Source organism: Botryllus schlosseri, chromosome 2, assembly GCF_051294905.1.
Source record: "Botryllus schlosseri isolate E-star chromosome 2, Bs_hap1, whole genome shotgun sequence".
NCBI lineage: Eukaryota > Metazoa > Chordata > Ascidiacea > Stolidobranchia > Styelidae > Botryllus > Botryllus schlosseri.
Genome location: NC_137237.1, coordinates 37,739,941 through 37,758,266, shown reverse-complemented (window position 1 = coordinate 37,758,266; position 18,326 = coordinate 37,739,941). Strand labels below are relative to the sequence as shown.

Genomic DNA, 18,326 nt, shown 5'->3' with positions numbered 1-18,326 from the left:
ACATCAGTTAGATGTTGTGAAAATGGAACAACATGTCAAGAATATTGTGACATTGTCAAAATACCCATTTCAGTTGGTATGAGTCAAGATACTACACACATATTTCCCCCCAACATCTTCCAAACATACAATTTTTAGCATCAATTTCATCATAACACTGCGACACTAATTTGAGTTGCATAACCCTTATGCAAAGCCTGTGCAGTTCCAATATCCTTTGCCGGATGAGCAACAGTCAGGCAATTCACAGTGTTGAGAACAACTGCATCAAAAATGTAGAAATTGCGAGGAAAACGATTCCGCTTAATCCTAACCATCATTATCAGATGTTGAAGGCGATGAAAGCTCCAATCTTTTTCAAAAGATTTCTTCGATTGTTCAGCTCAGGTTCTTTTCTACCATGGTTTTATCTTTCCCTATGCCAAATGACTTCGTAGTGTATGTCTTTGTCCTAATCGTCAATTAAGCGATTAGCTAATAGCTATCAACAATATACTAATACAATCTTGAAAAATATACAATACGATAAACAACGCTCATAATATCAACAGCTTTCAGCTCTTCCTACGAAAACGGGGGATTTGAAATCGTATTTTAACATACTTCAAATTCGAAATCAGACAAGAGCAATACATTTTTGTAAAGTTTCATACTTCAAGATTCTGCAATAAAAAAGATTTAGAAAAATTTTGTGATACCAGCTGCACCTTAGGGCCTTAAAATACGTAGAGTCAGAGTTGGAGAAAGAGCATTTTGGCAAACTCCGACACCGACTCCAGCCAGTATGTGCCTCCCTAACTCCGACTCCGACTCCAGATCCACGGAGTGCTACAGATATTTTGTGACTCCGACTCTAACAAGAAAAAATTCAACATAACCCCGACTCCGACTTCGACTCCACGGCCCTGCCTGTCACAGAATATGCTTGGTGTACTTAAGTTTGTGTGCTCGTTCTTATCTAATAGTAACAATCATGAGAAATTACAATTAATTGCATTTCTATCACATGATTATGATATTCCCGTACAATAGTGCCATTTCACGAAAATGTTCATAGTGCAGAAGCTTCGAAGTAGAGCTTGGGCGTCGATGCAGAATTTTCGTTTTCGTTCGTTCTCGTGCTTGATGGATTCGGAGTCACAGACCTTTTAAAACACCCCTCGGACTGGTAGTTTGTTTGTGGTATTCATGGTGTTTGTCGACTACTATGGCCATTTACATCGGGCCGATATTCTACCTTTTTATTCCGTAGCATCCGACTCGCAGCACGGCCACTTCTAGGATTTTATAAGACACAGCCCGCGCGGTTGAGATGGCGAGGAGTAGCCTAGATAAAATTTCAAAACTTAACTTAGGTAGGGATCCTGGAGTCGACCTCGATAGGACTCGAACCCGCAACCCATTGGTGTTCCAGCTATGGATTATACCACTAATCTATATTGCCACTGGAGTGGCAGTTGCAGAAACATATATTTACTGGTGTCAGAGTCGGAGTATGTTATAATGTTCGTAATCCGACTTTAACTCCAACTACTGAAATGTGTTAAAATGTTACTAAAAGTCCCATTGCAGTCAATAAAGTTATCATTTTTTTAATTTTAAACGCATAATTTATTATTGCTAGCATACGAAACATACGTATCTACTTCCGCTAGTCTGTGGGTTGGCGGGTATTGTATGGGTTGGTTTAACTCAGGGCTGGCCAACCTTTTCAGCCAAAGGGCCACATTCGATTGACGAAGTTTTGCGCGGGCCACTATCCGCGCGAAGCGCCAAAATTTTTTGAAGTTCATAGGTCAATATATTGTCACTTGACTATATTGCGGGCCTGCTGTATATCGCTGGGCTAACTTTGCGAGGACTGGGCTATTCGGCGCATGGACATATCGATATCGAAAGCTGCGACCAACATGCGTCAATCATTTCGTGCCTAGGTTTCATAGTCGACGGTCTTACTGCAGCGCAAACGCAAGGTCGCATATGTTGAACGACACTTTGTCTCGTAATCGCGAATATAGTTGGACTCAATCTGATACATCAGGTGTTATTCCATTTTCACAAAAAGGCAACAATATTAAAAACAAGAAATCGAGTGACAACATGTTGCGCTAAGCTTGTAGAAAATTTTTACCTTCGATTACTCTATCGCAAATTATTCTGCTTTATTGTAGTGTACGAAGATATACCAATATGTGAATGGCTGATGGATCTGTCAATGCGTCGTAACTGATATTTTAGTCATCACATCTCAAGTGTTGCGGCCAGACTAATCAAATCTTTGGTTGGCCTTGCAAGTTCACAATCAGTGCAATCCATTTTTGATGATATTAGAAATTTCGGAAAATACCTCGCGGGCCACTCAAAACCTTCTCATGGGCCACGGGTTGGCCGGCCCTGGTTTAACTGACATCTATGGGTTCTGAGTATGAGTACTACTTCGGGTTACATTTAAAACAAAAATCAATTTAAAACAAACATGTTTGAAACAATGGCCTCGTTTAAAACACGATTTTATTGTTTATATATAGTATTTACACAATTATGACATGATTTTAAAACAAAAAACACAATTTTTATTTTAAAAAAAGGCCTTTGTTTAAAACAATGTTTAGAACATGTCTTGAACAGAGTGTTTTAAACAGCCATTTGTTTCAAATGCAAACCTAGAACTAATATTGAATAGAAATCTGACTATTGTTTTCAGGGTTTATTATTGGAGAGGGGATTTCTAATTATAAAGTCCCGACAAGCTCTTCACTCACCTGAATCATTAGTGCAAGTTGTAATTTGCAGTCACGGAGTTGACTTTTCCACGGGTTTATTGTATTGTACAACCTACCGACGACAAATGGTGGAACAGTTTGCTTAGCAAATATTAACGTTAACGAATCCTGGCCCAGACGAACTTCTACATGTCGGAGTTTTGTCTCGACTCCTCATCGATAACCTCGCTGCGATTGCAGTGTATACAAAAGCCAAGAATGAAGGTGAGCCGAGCCAGAAATTCGGCAGCTATGACTCCAGTTACGGACGCAGGGAAAACGAGACGGACTGATGGTGGAAGAGCGCGTAAATAGAAGTCGTCCGTAATACGATTTAAAAAGACCTTACAGAGAATTGAAGTTGTCGAACCTAATGTACGGGCTGCAAATGACCTTAGAGCAGTGGTTCTCAACTTGGGGGTCGAGCCCCCGTTGGGGGGCGTGAAAGCATCTGAAGGGGAGCGCGAAGAAGCGGTCAACGTAAAAAAACTTTCAGTTTTAGTTTTTCAGTTTTGAGTTCGATTTATCTCCAATTCACGCGTGTTTCTTTATATATAGACCGTATTTCATATTTTTAATTTTCTCATCAACAGTCATAACAACCTTCCATGCCATCAAACCATCTGGGAGGGTTACTAGCATCCCGGTTGGAATTTGTGATATGACGATAAGGGGTGGCGCGAAATTTTTCACTATCAGAAAGGGGTCGTGTCCAAAAATAGGTTGAGAACCACTGCCCTGGTGTTTAAAAGCGCCAATGCCTTGAATAAAAACAAACAAGCAAACTCTAATTGGAAATAATGTCGTAAATTTCTCCTTACGGAAGTAGCAATTTCCAAGAAAGTAAATAAAACAGTCTTTTACTCCTACATTGGCTTAGAAAATCGAAAACTGTTTTGCAGAAGTTGAAGTAGTCTGAAATAGGAACTACTTGAACAGTCGCCTCTTTGGAGTTGACGAAAACGTATAAGCAGCCGCCTACTTCGTCAGTAACCACGTATTATGATAATAATAATAATAATAATAGGTAAATTGCTATAACGTTATACTATTTTGAGTAGACCTAAAGAAATGTTTGATTCAGAGATTGGACGCGGAGTCAGCGTGTGTTAAATTTGATCAGTTAGGGTCCGGTTTGGAGTTGGAATCGATGATAAAGCGAACCGACTCCACAACCCTGCGAACCCGAAAGGAAACAGCATTCACCCAGTACCGATTCTTATTGTAATAATTTCCATCCTTACACTGACAGGTTCAAAGAAAGTCACGTTTCTGGAAAAGGGCGAGGGAAAAACGGATAGCAACGCCGACACCAGTGGGCGCACAGAGGACGAAAACAGGGACGGGGATCAGGACAACGATGACGACTTGGATGATTGGGATGACGACGGCAGCAGCAGTCAGAATGGGGATGATTTTGACGATGTCAACGACTCGACCGATGGCGACGACAGCGTTGATTGGAGTACAGATGACAATGATTCCGACTGGGAAGATTGGAATGATGCAGATGCAGATGCAGATAGTGACAGGGATGACGAATTTGACGACTGGGACGATTGGAACGACGTTGACGACGACGACGACGGAACCGACGGAGTCGATCACAGCAGAAATGACGATGATGTCGACAGGGATGACACAGAGGATGATGAGAGTCGAGATGACGACGACGATATGGATGACATAGACGATGGTGATGATGTTAGAAATAGTCGAGATGACACAACTGATGATTGGGATGACATTAGAAATAGCCGCGATGACGACGACAGAGGACGTCGCGACGGGAACAATAGAGATGAAGATGTAGACAGTTGGCGAAAGGATCTAGACAACGACAGGCGTGATCGAGATCGTGACGATTTTCGGGATGATGAGGACAACAGACGTGATCGTGACGACTTTCAGGATGAGGACGACGACAGACGTGATCGTGATGATTTTCGGGATGACGATGACGACTTTTTAAACGATGATGACAAGGATTTTCTAGATGACGATGACGACGATTTTCAGGATGACGATGACGACGATTTTCTGGATGACGACAGACGCGATAGTGACGACGACGTTGACAGCTGGAGGAGCGGTTTGATAGATGACGATAAGCGAGACGAGAGGGAAGAAAGACGGACGCAGGAGGATATTGAAAGCTGGAGGAAAGAATTGGATGATGACAGACGGGATCGGGGTGATGACTTTGATGATGACTTTGATGATGACTTTGATGATGACTTTGATGACGACAGAAGAGATCGGGATGATGACTACCGTGATAACAGACGAAATCGGGATGATGACTTTGATGATGACTTTGATGACGACAGAAGAGATCGGGATGATGACTTTGATGATGACTTTGATGATGACTTTGATGATGACTTTGATGACAACAGAAGAGATCGGGATGATGACTACCGTGATAACAGACGAAATCGGGATGATGACTTTGATGATGACTTTGATGACGACAGAAGAGATCGGGATGATGACTTTGATGATGACTTTGATGACGACAGAAGAGATCGGGATGATGACTTTGATGATGACTTTGACGATAACTTTGATGATGACAGAAGAGATCGAGATGATGACTATCGAGATGATGGACGTGATCGGGATGATGACTTTGATGATGACTTTGATGATGACTTTGACGATAACTTTGATGATGACAGAAGAGATCAGGATGATGATTTTTACGATGATTATCAGGATAATAGACGAGATCGGGATGACGACTACGATGATGATTTCCCAGATGATAGACCCGACCTGGATGTCTCCGATGAGGGTAAGCTTATATAGACAATAGACTTACATATCAGCGAGTAGAGTAACCAGCAGCAGTGTTGGGATGACCCCAGTCAAGACCTGACCCCATTGGCTGTCATACGAAGACCAGTTTTGATGCGTATGAAATATATAAAATATTTCTTACTCAGGTTCAAATTTCCGATTCAATTTTTCGAATGTTGCAAAGCATATTAAGGTGTTAGCCGAAGTAACCACGTCATCAATGTTAGTGCTTTATTGACGTGCTCCCAGTATCATTTACGTTTTCGACGTGGTTAAAATTTCATCAGCAGCGAAATCGAAGGCAAAGCAGTTTCTACATACCATTAATTTCCGTTATAATGGCCGTGAAATTGTAATATTATTACAATCATACATAGGCTATATATTAATAAAGTATCGTTAGGGTGAAACTTGCAGGAACTATGTAGACATAAAACAAAGTATCAATTGCATATTGACAAACATGCCTCAATATCATATATTTTCACATTGCGTATCTTATCATGTACTTTGATGATTCGTACCCCAAGGGGTACACGTAGCCTTGATTGGGAACTTCTGGCCATACTATTGATTTTATTAATAGAGATGCACGAATCGACCAGAAAGCACTCTACTTGTCAAATTATGACATTAATACCCGAGTAAATGTTGAAATATTATCAGTAGGATATAATAAAACGAGATTAGGCAACAGGTAAAACAATTCATATGAGCAATATACATTGGCCAACATTGTGTTATAGTGCTATAATTCATTACATACATTCAGAGGTGGCAGGTAACGTAGTATTATTTCGGAGTAATCAAGTACGTTTTGGCTACTGACACTATAGCTACTAAAATCCTTGTTTTTTACATTACTTCCTGTTACAGTAGAGAGCAGGTAGTACTGTTTGAATGTTTTCAACGTTCTTATGAGTGTAATTATGATATGTGGTTCATATAGCCCTTTCAAGACAACTGAAAATATTTCAGAAAATGCTTCGACTTTCACAGGTAAAGGTGAAGAATACCTGAACTATGAAAACACACTGTTTCTTCAATGGATTTATGACAGCGAATCGATTACGTTCAGAGTAAGAGCAATTTGCAATATTTAACTCTTCCGAGTATTATTAATTGGCCTCAATGAGAATTACTCATCATGTCAATGCTAGACCGAACTATAGTCATTCAATACACATTAGACCAGCGATCACCAGCACGCGGTCCGCGACGAAGCTTTGGGAATAACGCTTACTAACGCATTTTTTATTGCTGAAATTGATTTCAGATTCAAATATTGATAGTAAACGGCTTGGGCGTCCCCACAAGATCAAGATTTAGGAGGGGATATAATTTTCCACCGAATACCATGTCTAGCTAACCCCTATATCAATTCGCTGAAAAGTGTCAGGTGAATTGCACAGCTCGTACTTCAAAATAGAATGAAAGTGATGATCATGATATTTTGTATTGTATTTGTATTTATTTATTTAAATAATATTTATTATGCGGTAACTATACCCGTCGCATATGTTACAGAGCATGACGTTGTACTGACGTCAAGTTTTAAAATATGGGTTGTTAAATGGTGACCTATGTTATCACGATATCGAATTCATGCGGCTTATGGCCTCTACGGCCCGTTTTGAGTTGGCGACTGCGGCATTTAACCATAATATGTGCTGGGCAATGTACAATTAGTAAAGTATTATTGTTTATAACTAGTAAACATACTAGTATGCGAAATTCGAATTTATATTTATAATTGTATATTGTATATGGCTTATTATATTTTTTCACAGCTGACCGCGCGTACGATAGGATGGGTTGGATTCGGGATCTCCAAATCCAAAAGCATGATCAATTCAGACCTTGTAATGGTGGGCGTTCATCGCGGCAAAGGATACGTGATAGTAAGCATCGTCTTAATCGAGTTATCAACATTTTGTGTCCTTCACGTCCCATCGCGGACTCTTCAAATGTAACTAAATTATTGTACGACCGACATCACGATATGTCTCCGCCAAATTTCATTTGCATGTATACTTTGCACGTCTGAGCTTCGCCATTTACCTCTTCCGGCCTGCTTTAAAATGTAGCAGAACATCAGCAGCTGGGTAGGCTATACGCATCATACACATTTTTATTCCCATAATCTCGTGGAATCATTATGACCACGCTACTATACTCTTCAATTGTGACGTTTCTACAGGATATGAGCGCGAAACGAAATGGAGTCCCGCAGATCGACCAGCATCAAAACGTAACCCTGTTGTCTGCGTCGGAAAATGATACACATACAGTGGTCACATTTCGCCGAGGTCGACAGGCCATCGACGACATGGATATCGAGGTGTGAAATTCCCTTCATCAACCTGATCACCTGTTACTAGTTTCACAGCGAAACTGCAGCATCGACAATATATCCAAAGTGACTAGTACCATTTTTCCATCGTCTTCAAACGAATTTATTTTGCAAATTATTTTACAGAAGTTGGTCTTGCTGCCTTGCTTTCAGACCCATTCTAAACAGAGAAAATTGTAATATATCCAGAGGTGGTCAAAGTAGTCAAGAAATCTACTCAAGTAGAAGTAGAAGTAGCAACGAAAAATCTACTCAAGTACGAGTAGAAGTACTTCTTTCATAAGCAACCTAAAACTACTTGAAGTAGAAGTAGAATTGACTGACTTTAAAAGTACTCAAGTAAGTAAGTAGTTATGAAAACGATCCTAATTCGTTCACATGGACTGTAAAAAGGTGCAAATTGAGCTATGCGATAGGTGACGAGCTTGATTCAGATTGATTCATACCAGCAGGTATCCAATTTTCGCTAGCATGAGTATTCGTCCACATCATGGGATGAAAATAATAGTATTCATATGGAAATGCGATGCTAATCCTCTGTTTTCTCGAACAGCACGTTTCAGAAAATAGTATGGTGTGGCGCCATTCCCCATATTATAAGGCTCGTAGTTTAGCCGAAGAGCAACACGGAGAAGTTGTATAGGATATACGGTGTAAACACTTTGCGCGATTAGTAAACGTTAATAAAAAATATGATGGACCGTGAAAATGCCATATTGTGTAGCTTTATTTCCAGAAATTAAAGGCATTACTACACTTGCTTTTATACTTCAACATGTATGTTATCCAGACAAAAGAACTGATAATAATTATAACTCAAGGTATATGATACTGGGAATTGAAAGTGAAGTATACATACTACTTCTAAAAGCAGAACATGTATTTCATGTTTTTAGTCCAGAAAATTTCAAAGGTGGTATGCTAAAACAGCTCTAAAAGTAAATAAAAGTCAAAGTCCACTTTTCCAGATTTGGACACGCCATGGTCATGCTAGATTACGATATGAAAAGTAAATGCTAGATGGCGAAACATCAATTTCAAACGTTACATACTGTGGTGAAATATTTGATATGGCCGAAGGGCGACAATGTGTTGTGAACGGAACCACGCCAACCCTCTACCTAAATTATATTCACCGATACTTTCGTGAAATCATACTGGCTACCCCGTATCCAGCAATGCGCGCGAAGCGAGACTAAAATTCTGGGCTTTACTAAACTTTTATGAAAATTAAATGTTGATACTCCGTGAAAACAGCCCCGAAATTCCTCAGGGTATCTTCCTGATTGGAAGATTGAACTACTTCTACTTGACAAACTGAAAATAGCGAAACGTAAGTAAGTAAATCACACAATATTTCGAAGTAGAAGTAGAAGTTGCGAAAATCAGATCTACTTGAGTAAGTACCAGAAGTAGAGGAAAACTACTTGAGTACTTCGAAAAAGTAGAAGTACTTCGTTACTGACCACCTCTGAATATATCCAGTTTACATGTTTTACCGATTCACTAAAGAACGATTTCTTTCACAGTACCAGTATCGGTACAGTGAAACACGCAGTCAAAAACTACTTTCCTCGTTTCAGGAAGGTCCCATGAATGTAATTTGGGCCTATGGAACAAGCGATCTCACATCATTGCCATCTGTCACGAATTATCACGGGAAAAACAGAGGTCAGGTGACGAGATTGTAATTCTATAACTTTGTTCTAATCTCATGATTTATCCCCTTGCGACAGGCTGGACAAGAGTCGAATTTATCAAAAAAATACTGAAATGGGGAACAGGTAGCGTATTTTAAAATATAATACAGTCGTAGATTTACCGACATTCCACTGGTGGACGCGATGAATCGCGAGAAAAAAATCTCGAGAAGAAATTGACAACGGCACCCAAGAGCTCCACACTGTTCTCTGCAACAGTCACTAGCACCTTTATTTTCATAATACAGACGAGCGACGCAATTTGCAAAGTCCCGACGACGGCCCGGACTACGATTACTCAAACAGACCCGAAGTATTTTCCAGGCCACGTCCAAAAACGGAAGAGTTCCGGCTCAATTTACCGTTGAATGTCACACTAGATGAAAAAAGGGGAGTGCAGCTGTTCTGGGTCTACGATAAAACTCACATCATAATGAAGGTAATTCTGTATATTTGTGTATGGCTACAGAGTAACAGACAAAGATTAAGAATAGTATTTTATTAGATGTTTTACACATTGCTTCATAGGCACTCTATCTTTGTGACAAAGTCTACCAGCTTGTTTATTTAGAACAGTGGTTCTTAACCTTTTTTTGTCCAGCGCCCTCTTTCAAAAATTTCCTCGGTCTGGCGCCCCCTATTTTAAGTACTGTAGTAAAAAACAATGGGTAAGTGCTCAAAGTCCAGTTTCGGGTTGGGACTTCACTATTAGACCACTCGACTAATTAACGGTATAATTGTATGTGCTATTTTCGGGATCAAATCCAGGTTGTTATAACAACCATCGGGTAAGGCCTGCGGAGTCATAAGAGTTCGTTCGATGTACACATTGCGAATTTTCCTCTGCGATTGGCAATACGGGGAATTTAATTGTATTGGGTTTTGATTTATTGTTTTGTGTGAACACTAAATCAGCTGAGAATTTAGTAAAGATTTGTTCACATTAAATTTAGTACTGCACCAAGCTGTCAACTTAATATGAATGGGGTAACAACACTATAAGCATTAAGCAGTATCATCCTTTATGATACGATGAAGAAATATTATGACGATTACATTTTGTAGCTCTCAGATACAAGTATATTCCAGTGGCGGCTCGTGACAATATCGGGTGGTGGGGCAAGGGCCGCAAGCGACTTGTTATCAATATGACGTCACAGTAGCGTTTTTCAACGTTCATGATGGCCACATGAATTTCCCGTAAACAATGATTTTTAACGTAGGTGCCGCGAGAGGTTTGCCGGTGGCGTGACTTGAAGTGCGGTAACAAATGTTTTATTCATTGTTTTTTATTCAAATGATTATTTTACAAAATGTACGCGAACTAAGAATCGTTCCCATGCCACGAATCAATCATCAGGTTATCCTTAGTAGCATGCGTTATGATTTCGTGGTAGAGATTACGCAAGCGCCGAGTAAGACTATACCAAAAATACACAGACCAACTACCTACAAAGAGCATTCGCATGACACCTTGTGGTGTTTTAATCGTTCCATGCTCAGCAATTCTGTAAAGTGCTGCAGCGCCTCCGACCCGATTTGTACATGGATTCTCGTCCCGAAAGCGAGTCAAATCGATTTGCCCTCGTCCGAAAGTGTTTGGTACACGATCCTGATGCGTTACGACCAGGGGATAGGCAATCAAAGCGGTGGCACCCATAAACGTAAAACATTATAAAAAGCCAGCTGTTATCCATGGAAGATTAATTACGAGTCTGCCTGCCATCATTCAAGCAGGAATCAAAGCATTGTGTTAAATTGAAATGCGAGCACATATCGCATTAAACAATTTCATGAATAAATTATTTCATCTTGATGAATTTTTCACTTTTTTTCCATAGCCATAACAAAATATATCGGTAAATTAACTGTCAGTGTGCCTCGAGTAATAAGGATGAAAACCACTCACTTTTCCTTAGCCATAGACATGGTTGAGTTACCTGGGCTCACTTGATTGAAATTATTCGGAAAGAACATGATGTGTACAGTCGTCCGCCCACCAGCATTAATTTATGTATTGTATAAGTATTGTGCGCGACGTGATTTCTTATTAGCAAAATGTTCAATAACGAGTTTATTGAAATCTGGAATTCCCAGAACCACGTCGTTGTGAATCGAGAGAACAGCCAACGCATTAAGCCTATCTTGGCCCATCCTGTTTCTGAGAAAGGTCTTGATACGTTTCAATGTGCTGAAACTGCGCTCGGATTCCGCGGATGAAATCGGGGTGGTCAAAATGATATTCAGAAAGCTAGTTACTGTAGCAAAGTTGATCGAAAGCGAATTTTCAACTAGGAATTTTGAAAGGTCACTAGTGGTTTTAATTTCCGAAAAGGATGTGTTAGAATACAAACAAGTCAACTCGCTCTCCAACCGAGCAATGTCGATCATCGGGTAATAACGAGGCACGCTGCGCAGTAGTCCAGAAGGAAAATGAATTTTGTAGGCAGGGAAATTTCTCGGATTTAACAGGGCGAAAGTAACCAACTGGTCACTATTCAGACGATGTTGGATTTGGGACATCAGTATATCGCAACATTCGTAAGCCGCAACAAGCAGGTTTTGCACACTTATCCCACGACGTAAAAGCGCTGTGTCACCAGCGAAGTGTACATTCGCCCGGATATGCGAAATTGCCTCACAAAAATGTGCAATACACAATTGCGCAGTAGTACCATCGGCCATACGCGACTGAAAAGTGCTGTACAGTGTATCGACGTGCATGAAGATGTCACAAAAAAGCTTCAAAAAGAACAAAAATTCTTCGTCTTCCAGGAGTCGTTTCAGCCCCGCCGCTTCACGTATGGAAGAATCATCCCAGACAGGAGAGCTCTCATTCACTGAGAAGCATTCCAGAAGCTCCACCCTACTCTCTGACACTCGTTGCACAACTCTGGATTGGAAGTTCCACCGTGTTGATACGCATCTAGGTAACCGGTGCTTGCATATGTCGCGCAATAGATCAGATCGCTTTGGCGAAACAGAGAAAAAGGAGGAGAACCCTGAAAGATTTGCAAAGAATATCTTGACAGAAGATATTCCTAAGCACATTTTTTTCACTACAAGATTGAGCTGATGCGCGTAGCAATGCAACAAATGCGCATGCGGGTAAACTTCTTTCATTAAAACTTGTACGCTATGTCGCGATCCGCTCATGACTGCTGCGCCGTCGTAGGTTTGCGCAATAAGTTTCGACTCAACTGAATAGGGCTGTAATGTTTTTTTAATGCGTAAGAAATTCCGACAGCAGTGCGATCGTCAACAGCCACAAAGCTGTGGAATCGTTCGACTGGCATACCAAATTTCGTGAACCGAAAAATCACGACTAGTTGTGACAAACACGTAATGTCAGTTGTTTCGTCAGACTGAATAGATAGAAATTCAGCGTGCACTTGGGATTTTTGGTGCGTTTTCAGACGCTCTGACAAATGCTTCAGATCGCGATAACCAATTTTGTTCCAACAAGAGCCACTGCTTCCGGTACCGGCACTGTCGAATAAAAGACAGTAAAAGCAAAACAAGGCGTTTTTATCCTCGCCATAAGTAAGCCATTCATTTTTATCGAAATGCGCTGAAGAAAAGGCACGAGTGCGCTTTCCTCCGGCGTACGATTGGATCAATGGGCAATTTCTAGGCTGATACGGACCTAGTCGCTTTACCTCTAATTTTTGCTCTAAAGGCAGCTGGCTAAACGGCGTGCGGAGCAAAGATTCAACACGATTCATGTTCGCACTTGACCTGACTACTTATCTGCAGAAATGGAAATGACTATAAATCGAGAGATTGCGTATGCCTAACTGGAAAGGTCAACGAGTTCGGACACATACGCAATTGTTATCTCATAGATTGGACAAGGAAATGTCATATTGAATCCAAAACATCATTCTGAAGAACTACGGATAGCAGCCTCGGAAATTCGGTCCCGGTACAGCTTGGGAGATTCTGGCCTTGAGGCTGGAGACTGTCACACGACACATACGGCTTACGGTCCATAGTGTCTATATGTCTGCTGCAAAATCGCCTTCGGAAAATATATTACTGAATAAATACGTGGATGAAAGCCGAAAACTTGGTACACTGTTACATGAAATCATCGAGAAGTATAGCCTCATTACCGTTTTCGGTATGGTACACTGTCAAAATTAATACGAACAGATCAACGCCGAATTTTGCGTAATATTTACTGAGGAATCGGCTGATCAAGCGATCAGCTGTTAGCCGCCATCGAAAACGAAACAGCTATCGCGCTTGACAGGGGTTGTAATTGTGAGCAAATGGCCCGAAGGCCACCATTCCACGGTGAAATTGACATTGGAGAATATAAAATAAAACTAAATATTTGAATGCAAACCGAGGATGTTAGTAAACTGTTTCATGATATCATCATCTCATCACCTATCTCAGTATGGAACACAGATACACCGGCTTTTGCGTGAAATCCGCAATGCGTTAGGTAGGCTTAGTGTCAGATCAGCGCACATCTCTACCATACTCGAACTTAATAACGAAATTGCTGCCCTAATCATTGAGTGTCAACCTTGAGACTTGGCACAGCGTTCGATACTAAAATCAAGACATACCATGTAAAAGTTCATGACAGATCTAGCTAAGGAGCATCGTTAAAATCAATGGAGACCAATACCGGCTTTGCGTGAAATATGTTTGCGATACATGACCGATCAGCACACACTCGACTTTGGAAACGGAATTACTACCCTAAACTTTGACTAGAAACCCTGAAACTTAGGACAGTGTTAAATACCACCATCACGACATGACATACCAAGTTTCAAGAATTATCATGGTGTGAAACACCATCAAAATCGACCTGTACCAGCAACGGTCGACTCAACGCATATCACGGTATCCGAGTTCAGATATAGATACGATTGTTACATCACACCTTAGGGGCGAGCAAGCATATTTGCCCAGGTTGCTCGGCCATTTTACGAATAGGAGAGAGTAAAGCAACGTTTCTCAATTGTGCGCAGCTTTGAGAGAATAGATAGTGAAAGCTTGTTATGAGCGCTACCGGGGCAAGCCCCGGCTAGGCATTCACAAAGCGAAAACACAGAAGAGAATTCGATTTTCGCGGAGACTTCGCTATGTATGGGCATTTGCAAGCGAAAGCACAAGAAGAACGCGGGTTTCGCTGTGATCTCGATATATATTGAGCGCTGTGCGTCTATAAATGGGTAAATTGTTATTGAACAGAATTTTAGGTGGGGCAATGCCCCAGTTGCCCTATAGGACGAGCCGCCACTGGTATATTCAGTTAATCATTTTGGCCGAGAAGTTTCAAAACATCTTTAGTGTACAAAGGGCACATTTGAATAATATTTTCGGCTGACACTCGCCAGGTTCCGGCTTATTTCAATATGAATATACTATTCAATTGTATATTGAAGTTCTGTACCTCCAAGAAGCTCTTCATAGGGCACACTCAGAAAAGTAGTACAGTATAGTGCCTTTTCGATTTCGACACGCAGTGCGCTGCAGGACACAATACCTAGATGAAAACATTTTGTGGAAAATAACCCGAGCTAGCAGTATAAGTACCAGTTTATCAATATTTTCATCATTTCAAAACATCACAAAACTCCGATACGATGAAAAGATAGGAAAGTGTCGAAACGACTTGGAGTAGCTAGTGTGGCGGGAGTTTTTCAACGTGGAATTGGCATTCCATAAGTACGCCAAATTCAGTTTTCATGAATTAAAATAAACCACTGCATTCATGAATCATCGTCGGTGGATATTGCGCGATGAGCGCAACAAAAAACGTTGTGATTTGACAGATTTTGTCGAATGTTTGTTTGCAATGATGATGGCAGTGATATCAGAACTATTGTTCTACTATATAATAATATGTCCTCATTACCGCACCATCTACTGCGAGGCCATTTTTTTCAGCGCCCACTATACCGCCCCGACGAGCCTAGCGCCCCCCATTTCGTCCCCTGAGCGTTTCCGCCCCCTTCAAAATCCAAATCGCCCCTTGGGGGGCGCTGGGTACAAGGTTAAGAATCACTGATTTAGAACGGCCGAACAATAAATCAATAGGAGACCACGTAACTTGCTCGCAAAACTCATGTACAAGTGAACAATGGACATAATATTGTTCAACACGTGCCATATCTGGCTCCAGAGAGATGGAATTGGACGTCGAGTCGCAAATTTAGTTAGTCAATCGACGGTGACAGTTTTCAAAATAGTGTGATGCTTCTTTGCGCGGAACGAATCCCAGAAGTCGTCCACAATTGCAAATTATATACTCTTACCGTTAAACACAATAATTTCTTTAGCGAAATCACCCAATCGGAACAATCCTTTCGATTATTTACCAAAATTATAATCCTAAAATCGAGGTATCATCTATCATGAAAAACTGAATAGGCGGAAGTGAATAAAACCAAACAAGTCTAAAGTATTCAATTCATTTACACTATCTTTTCCCGAGTAGCCGGGAAAGATAGCAGTGCTTTTTTACTGACCTCCTCCGGTATGAGAACTTGCACATTTCGCTATGGATGATGAATGCACGTGATGTCATCCATTTTAATGTTGGTTGAAATTATAGTTGTCTGTGCCGACGCTTGGATGGATTGGAATCGGGTTTACGGACCGCCATACAATGATGGACTCTGATTTGTACATTATGGGTGTGAGCGATGTTGGTCATCCATACGTGATTGTGAGTAGCTAGTTTTATTAGAATAGCAAATTGTAAGACTTTGATTCTTGTGACCAGGATGCATTTGGATTGTCGAACGGAAAACTGATGAAAGACCAGAGAAAGAACGTTATTCTGCTTCAAGCGTCAGAAAATGATACGCACACAACGATGATAATATCTCGCGCGAGGGACACTCATGATCAAGACGACTACAAGATTGAGGTAACGAGATGTCATACGGAAAATTACCATCTTAACGCAGAATGAGAATCCAGGAGTCACCTTATTTCGAGAGGAATCATCGTTTCATATAAAATCGAAGTGTTTATGATATATGCGCTGCCTTCTTATAGCACCACCCGTTAAGACCGCAGCCACAGTACTTCACCTTACATTGATATATCCTTCAATCCGATTTCGAGTCCAATATTTACAGACCCAATACAGTGTCTATTTTCCTTTCTTTATTCGTTGGCAAAATTAGACTGACTAAAATACATTGCACCGAATAAATTCATGTACCATGATATAATTAACATTCACTCGTGGTCAGACGACGGTGAACTGTCGCTTCCTCAAATAGAGTGAATCAATAGCTTACTTATAAATGTTATCCATATTTAGTAGCCGTAAGTGGTGGTAGTATAGTAGTCTATTTCACATCTTAATTATGAATGTCTTGGACATATAATACGCACTGCAACGATTGAGCGTGACTAGTAATAACCGGAGATAATACTATGTTTTTACTACTTCAATTCCTTCTTAGGGAAAACCGCAGAGTCTTTTGAATTTGTTTGCGGAAAAGTATAGTTTTGGTGTGTGTTTCCATCACGATTACACTAAAAATTGTCAAATAACAGGGTGGAATATGCCCTCTCAGTAACAGCGGCATTAGTCATTTGACACTCAGTAACAGCGGCATTAGACATTTGACGTTCGTAGTGAAAATGCACGCTACAATTTCGAATTTCGTCTTTGAAAGGGCCTAGAAGTGTGTCGTGCTAGAACTCGACATATACGCGGACTAAAAGAAAATGAAGAAAATTGGCTTTGTTCTAATAACCATTGTAGGCGACAAACACCATGAATAGCCTACCACAAATAAATATAACAAACTTCTATAGTCCTACTTTGGTAACTTCGACGACTACTTTGAAAACCTCTGGTTATGAGCTTTTGGTATATGGCATATAAAATAGAGTGCAAAATAATCAAGCACACTTAAGCCCAAACCGTGACATTCCCATAATTCATCAGTTGGTATCAATGAATCGATACATTATAGAAGTGTTTGAAAGGGTATGCATATCAATAAAATCATTTTAATCTGTCTACCTTATAGGACCGGGATATCAACGTTCTGTGGGCTTACAGTCGGTTTGACATCATCGACGAAATTACAGCGGCAGAATATCATTTCAACAACCGAGGTTTGAAATTGGAACATTTTAAATTTGATGATGAATTTTTAAAAAATGGTATCTTTAGGTTTGGTGAGAATGAACATGATACAACCGATACCGGAAGGAAGCTTATTTGAAACTGAACGTGAGTACCATATAAATATCATGTATATATTTTAGTGGGCAAACAATCAGTCAAAATCAGCTATCTGTTTTTGTATTCCATTTTATTAGAGAACATTTGGGTAATATAATGCAATATCCCTTTACATTGACAAATTGACCGGTACCGCGGATCAGATAGAGGTGCTTAAGATAGAGACGATTTGTAATAATGCAGCATATGATACGGTTATATCAGGACTGTAATCGCTCGACCCCTGTCCCATTTTCTCGTTGACTCGACTTGATTCGAGTAAATTTGTGTATTGACTCGACTTTTACTAGAATCTTTGCGCATGACTCGACTCAGCTAGGGTTGCATTTAAAACATCAACCAATTCAAAACAAACATGTTTAAAACTAGGCCCTTGTTTAAAACATGTTTTTTATTGTTTTTATTTTATTTTTTCAAGCCATGACGTCCCGAATATTCAATTGTGACATCATAGTGGATTGACTTTGACA

The 18,326-nt window shown here is 40.4% G+C and overlaps 1 protein-coding gene across 1 annotated transcript in view; it reads left to right on the top strand.

The window, feature by feature from the left end:
* Positions 1–18,326, top strand: part of LOC145459898 (uncharacterized) — a 76,969-nt gene that overhangs the window by 17,060 nt on the left and 41,583 nt on the right. Inside the window, exons 5-15 of the mRNA XM_080338408.1 lie at positions 4,015–5,559; positions 6,564–6,643; positions 7,355–7,465; positions 7,765–7,905; positions 9,501–9,588; positions 9,654–9,701; positions 9,866–10,056; positions 16,198–16,311; positions 16,369–16,515; positions 17,639–17,726; positions 17,785–17,844. Coding sequence (XP_080194534.1) covers positions 4,015–5,559; positions 6,564–6,643; positions 7,355–7,465; positions 7,765–7,905; positions 9,501–9,588; positions 9,654–9,701; positions 9,866–10,056; positions 16,198–16,311; positions 16,369–16,515; positions 17,639–17,726; positions 17,785–17,844 — 2,613 coding nt within the window. The remainder of the gene's footprint in view (positions 1–4,014; positions 5,560–6,563; positions 6,644–7,354; positions 7,466–7,764; positions 7,906–9,500; positions 9,589–9,653; positions 9,702–9,865; positions 10,057–16,197; positions 16,312–16,368; positions 16,516–17,638; positions 17,727–17,784; positions 17,845–18,326) is intronic.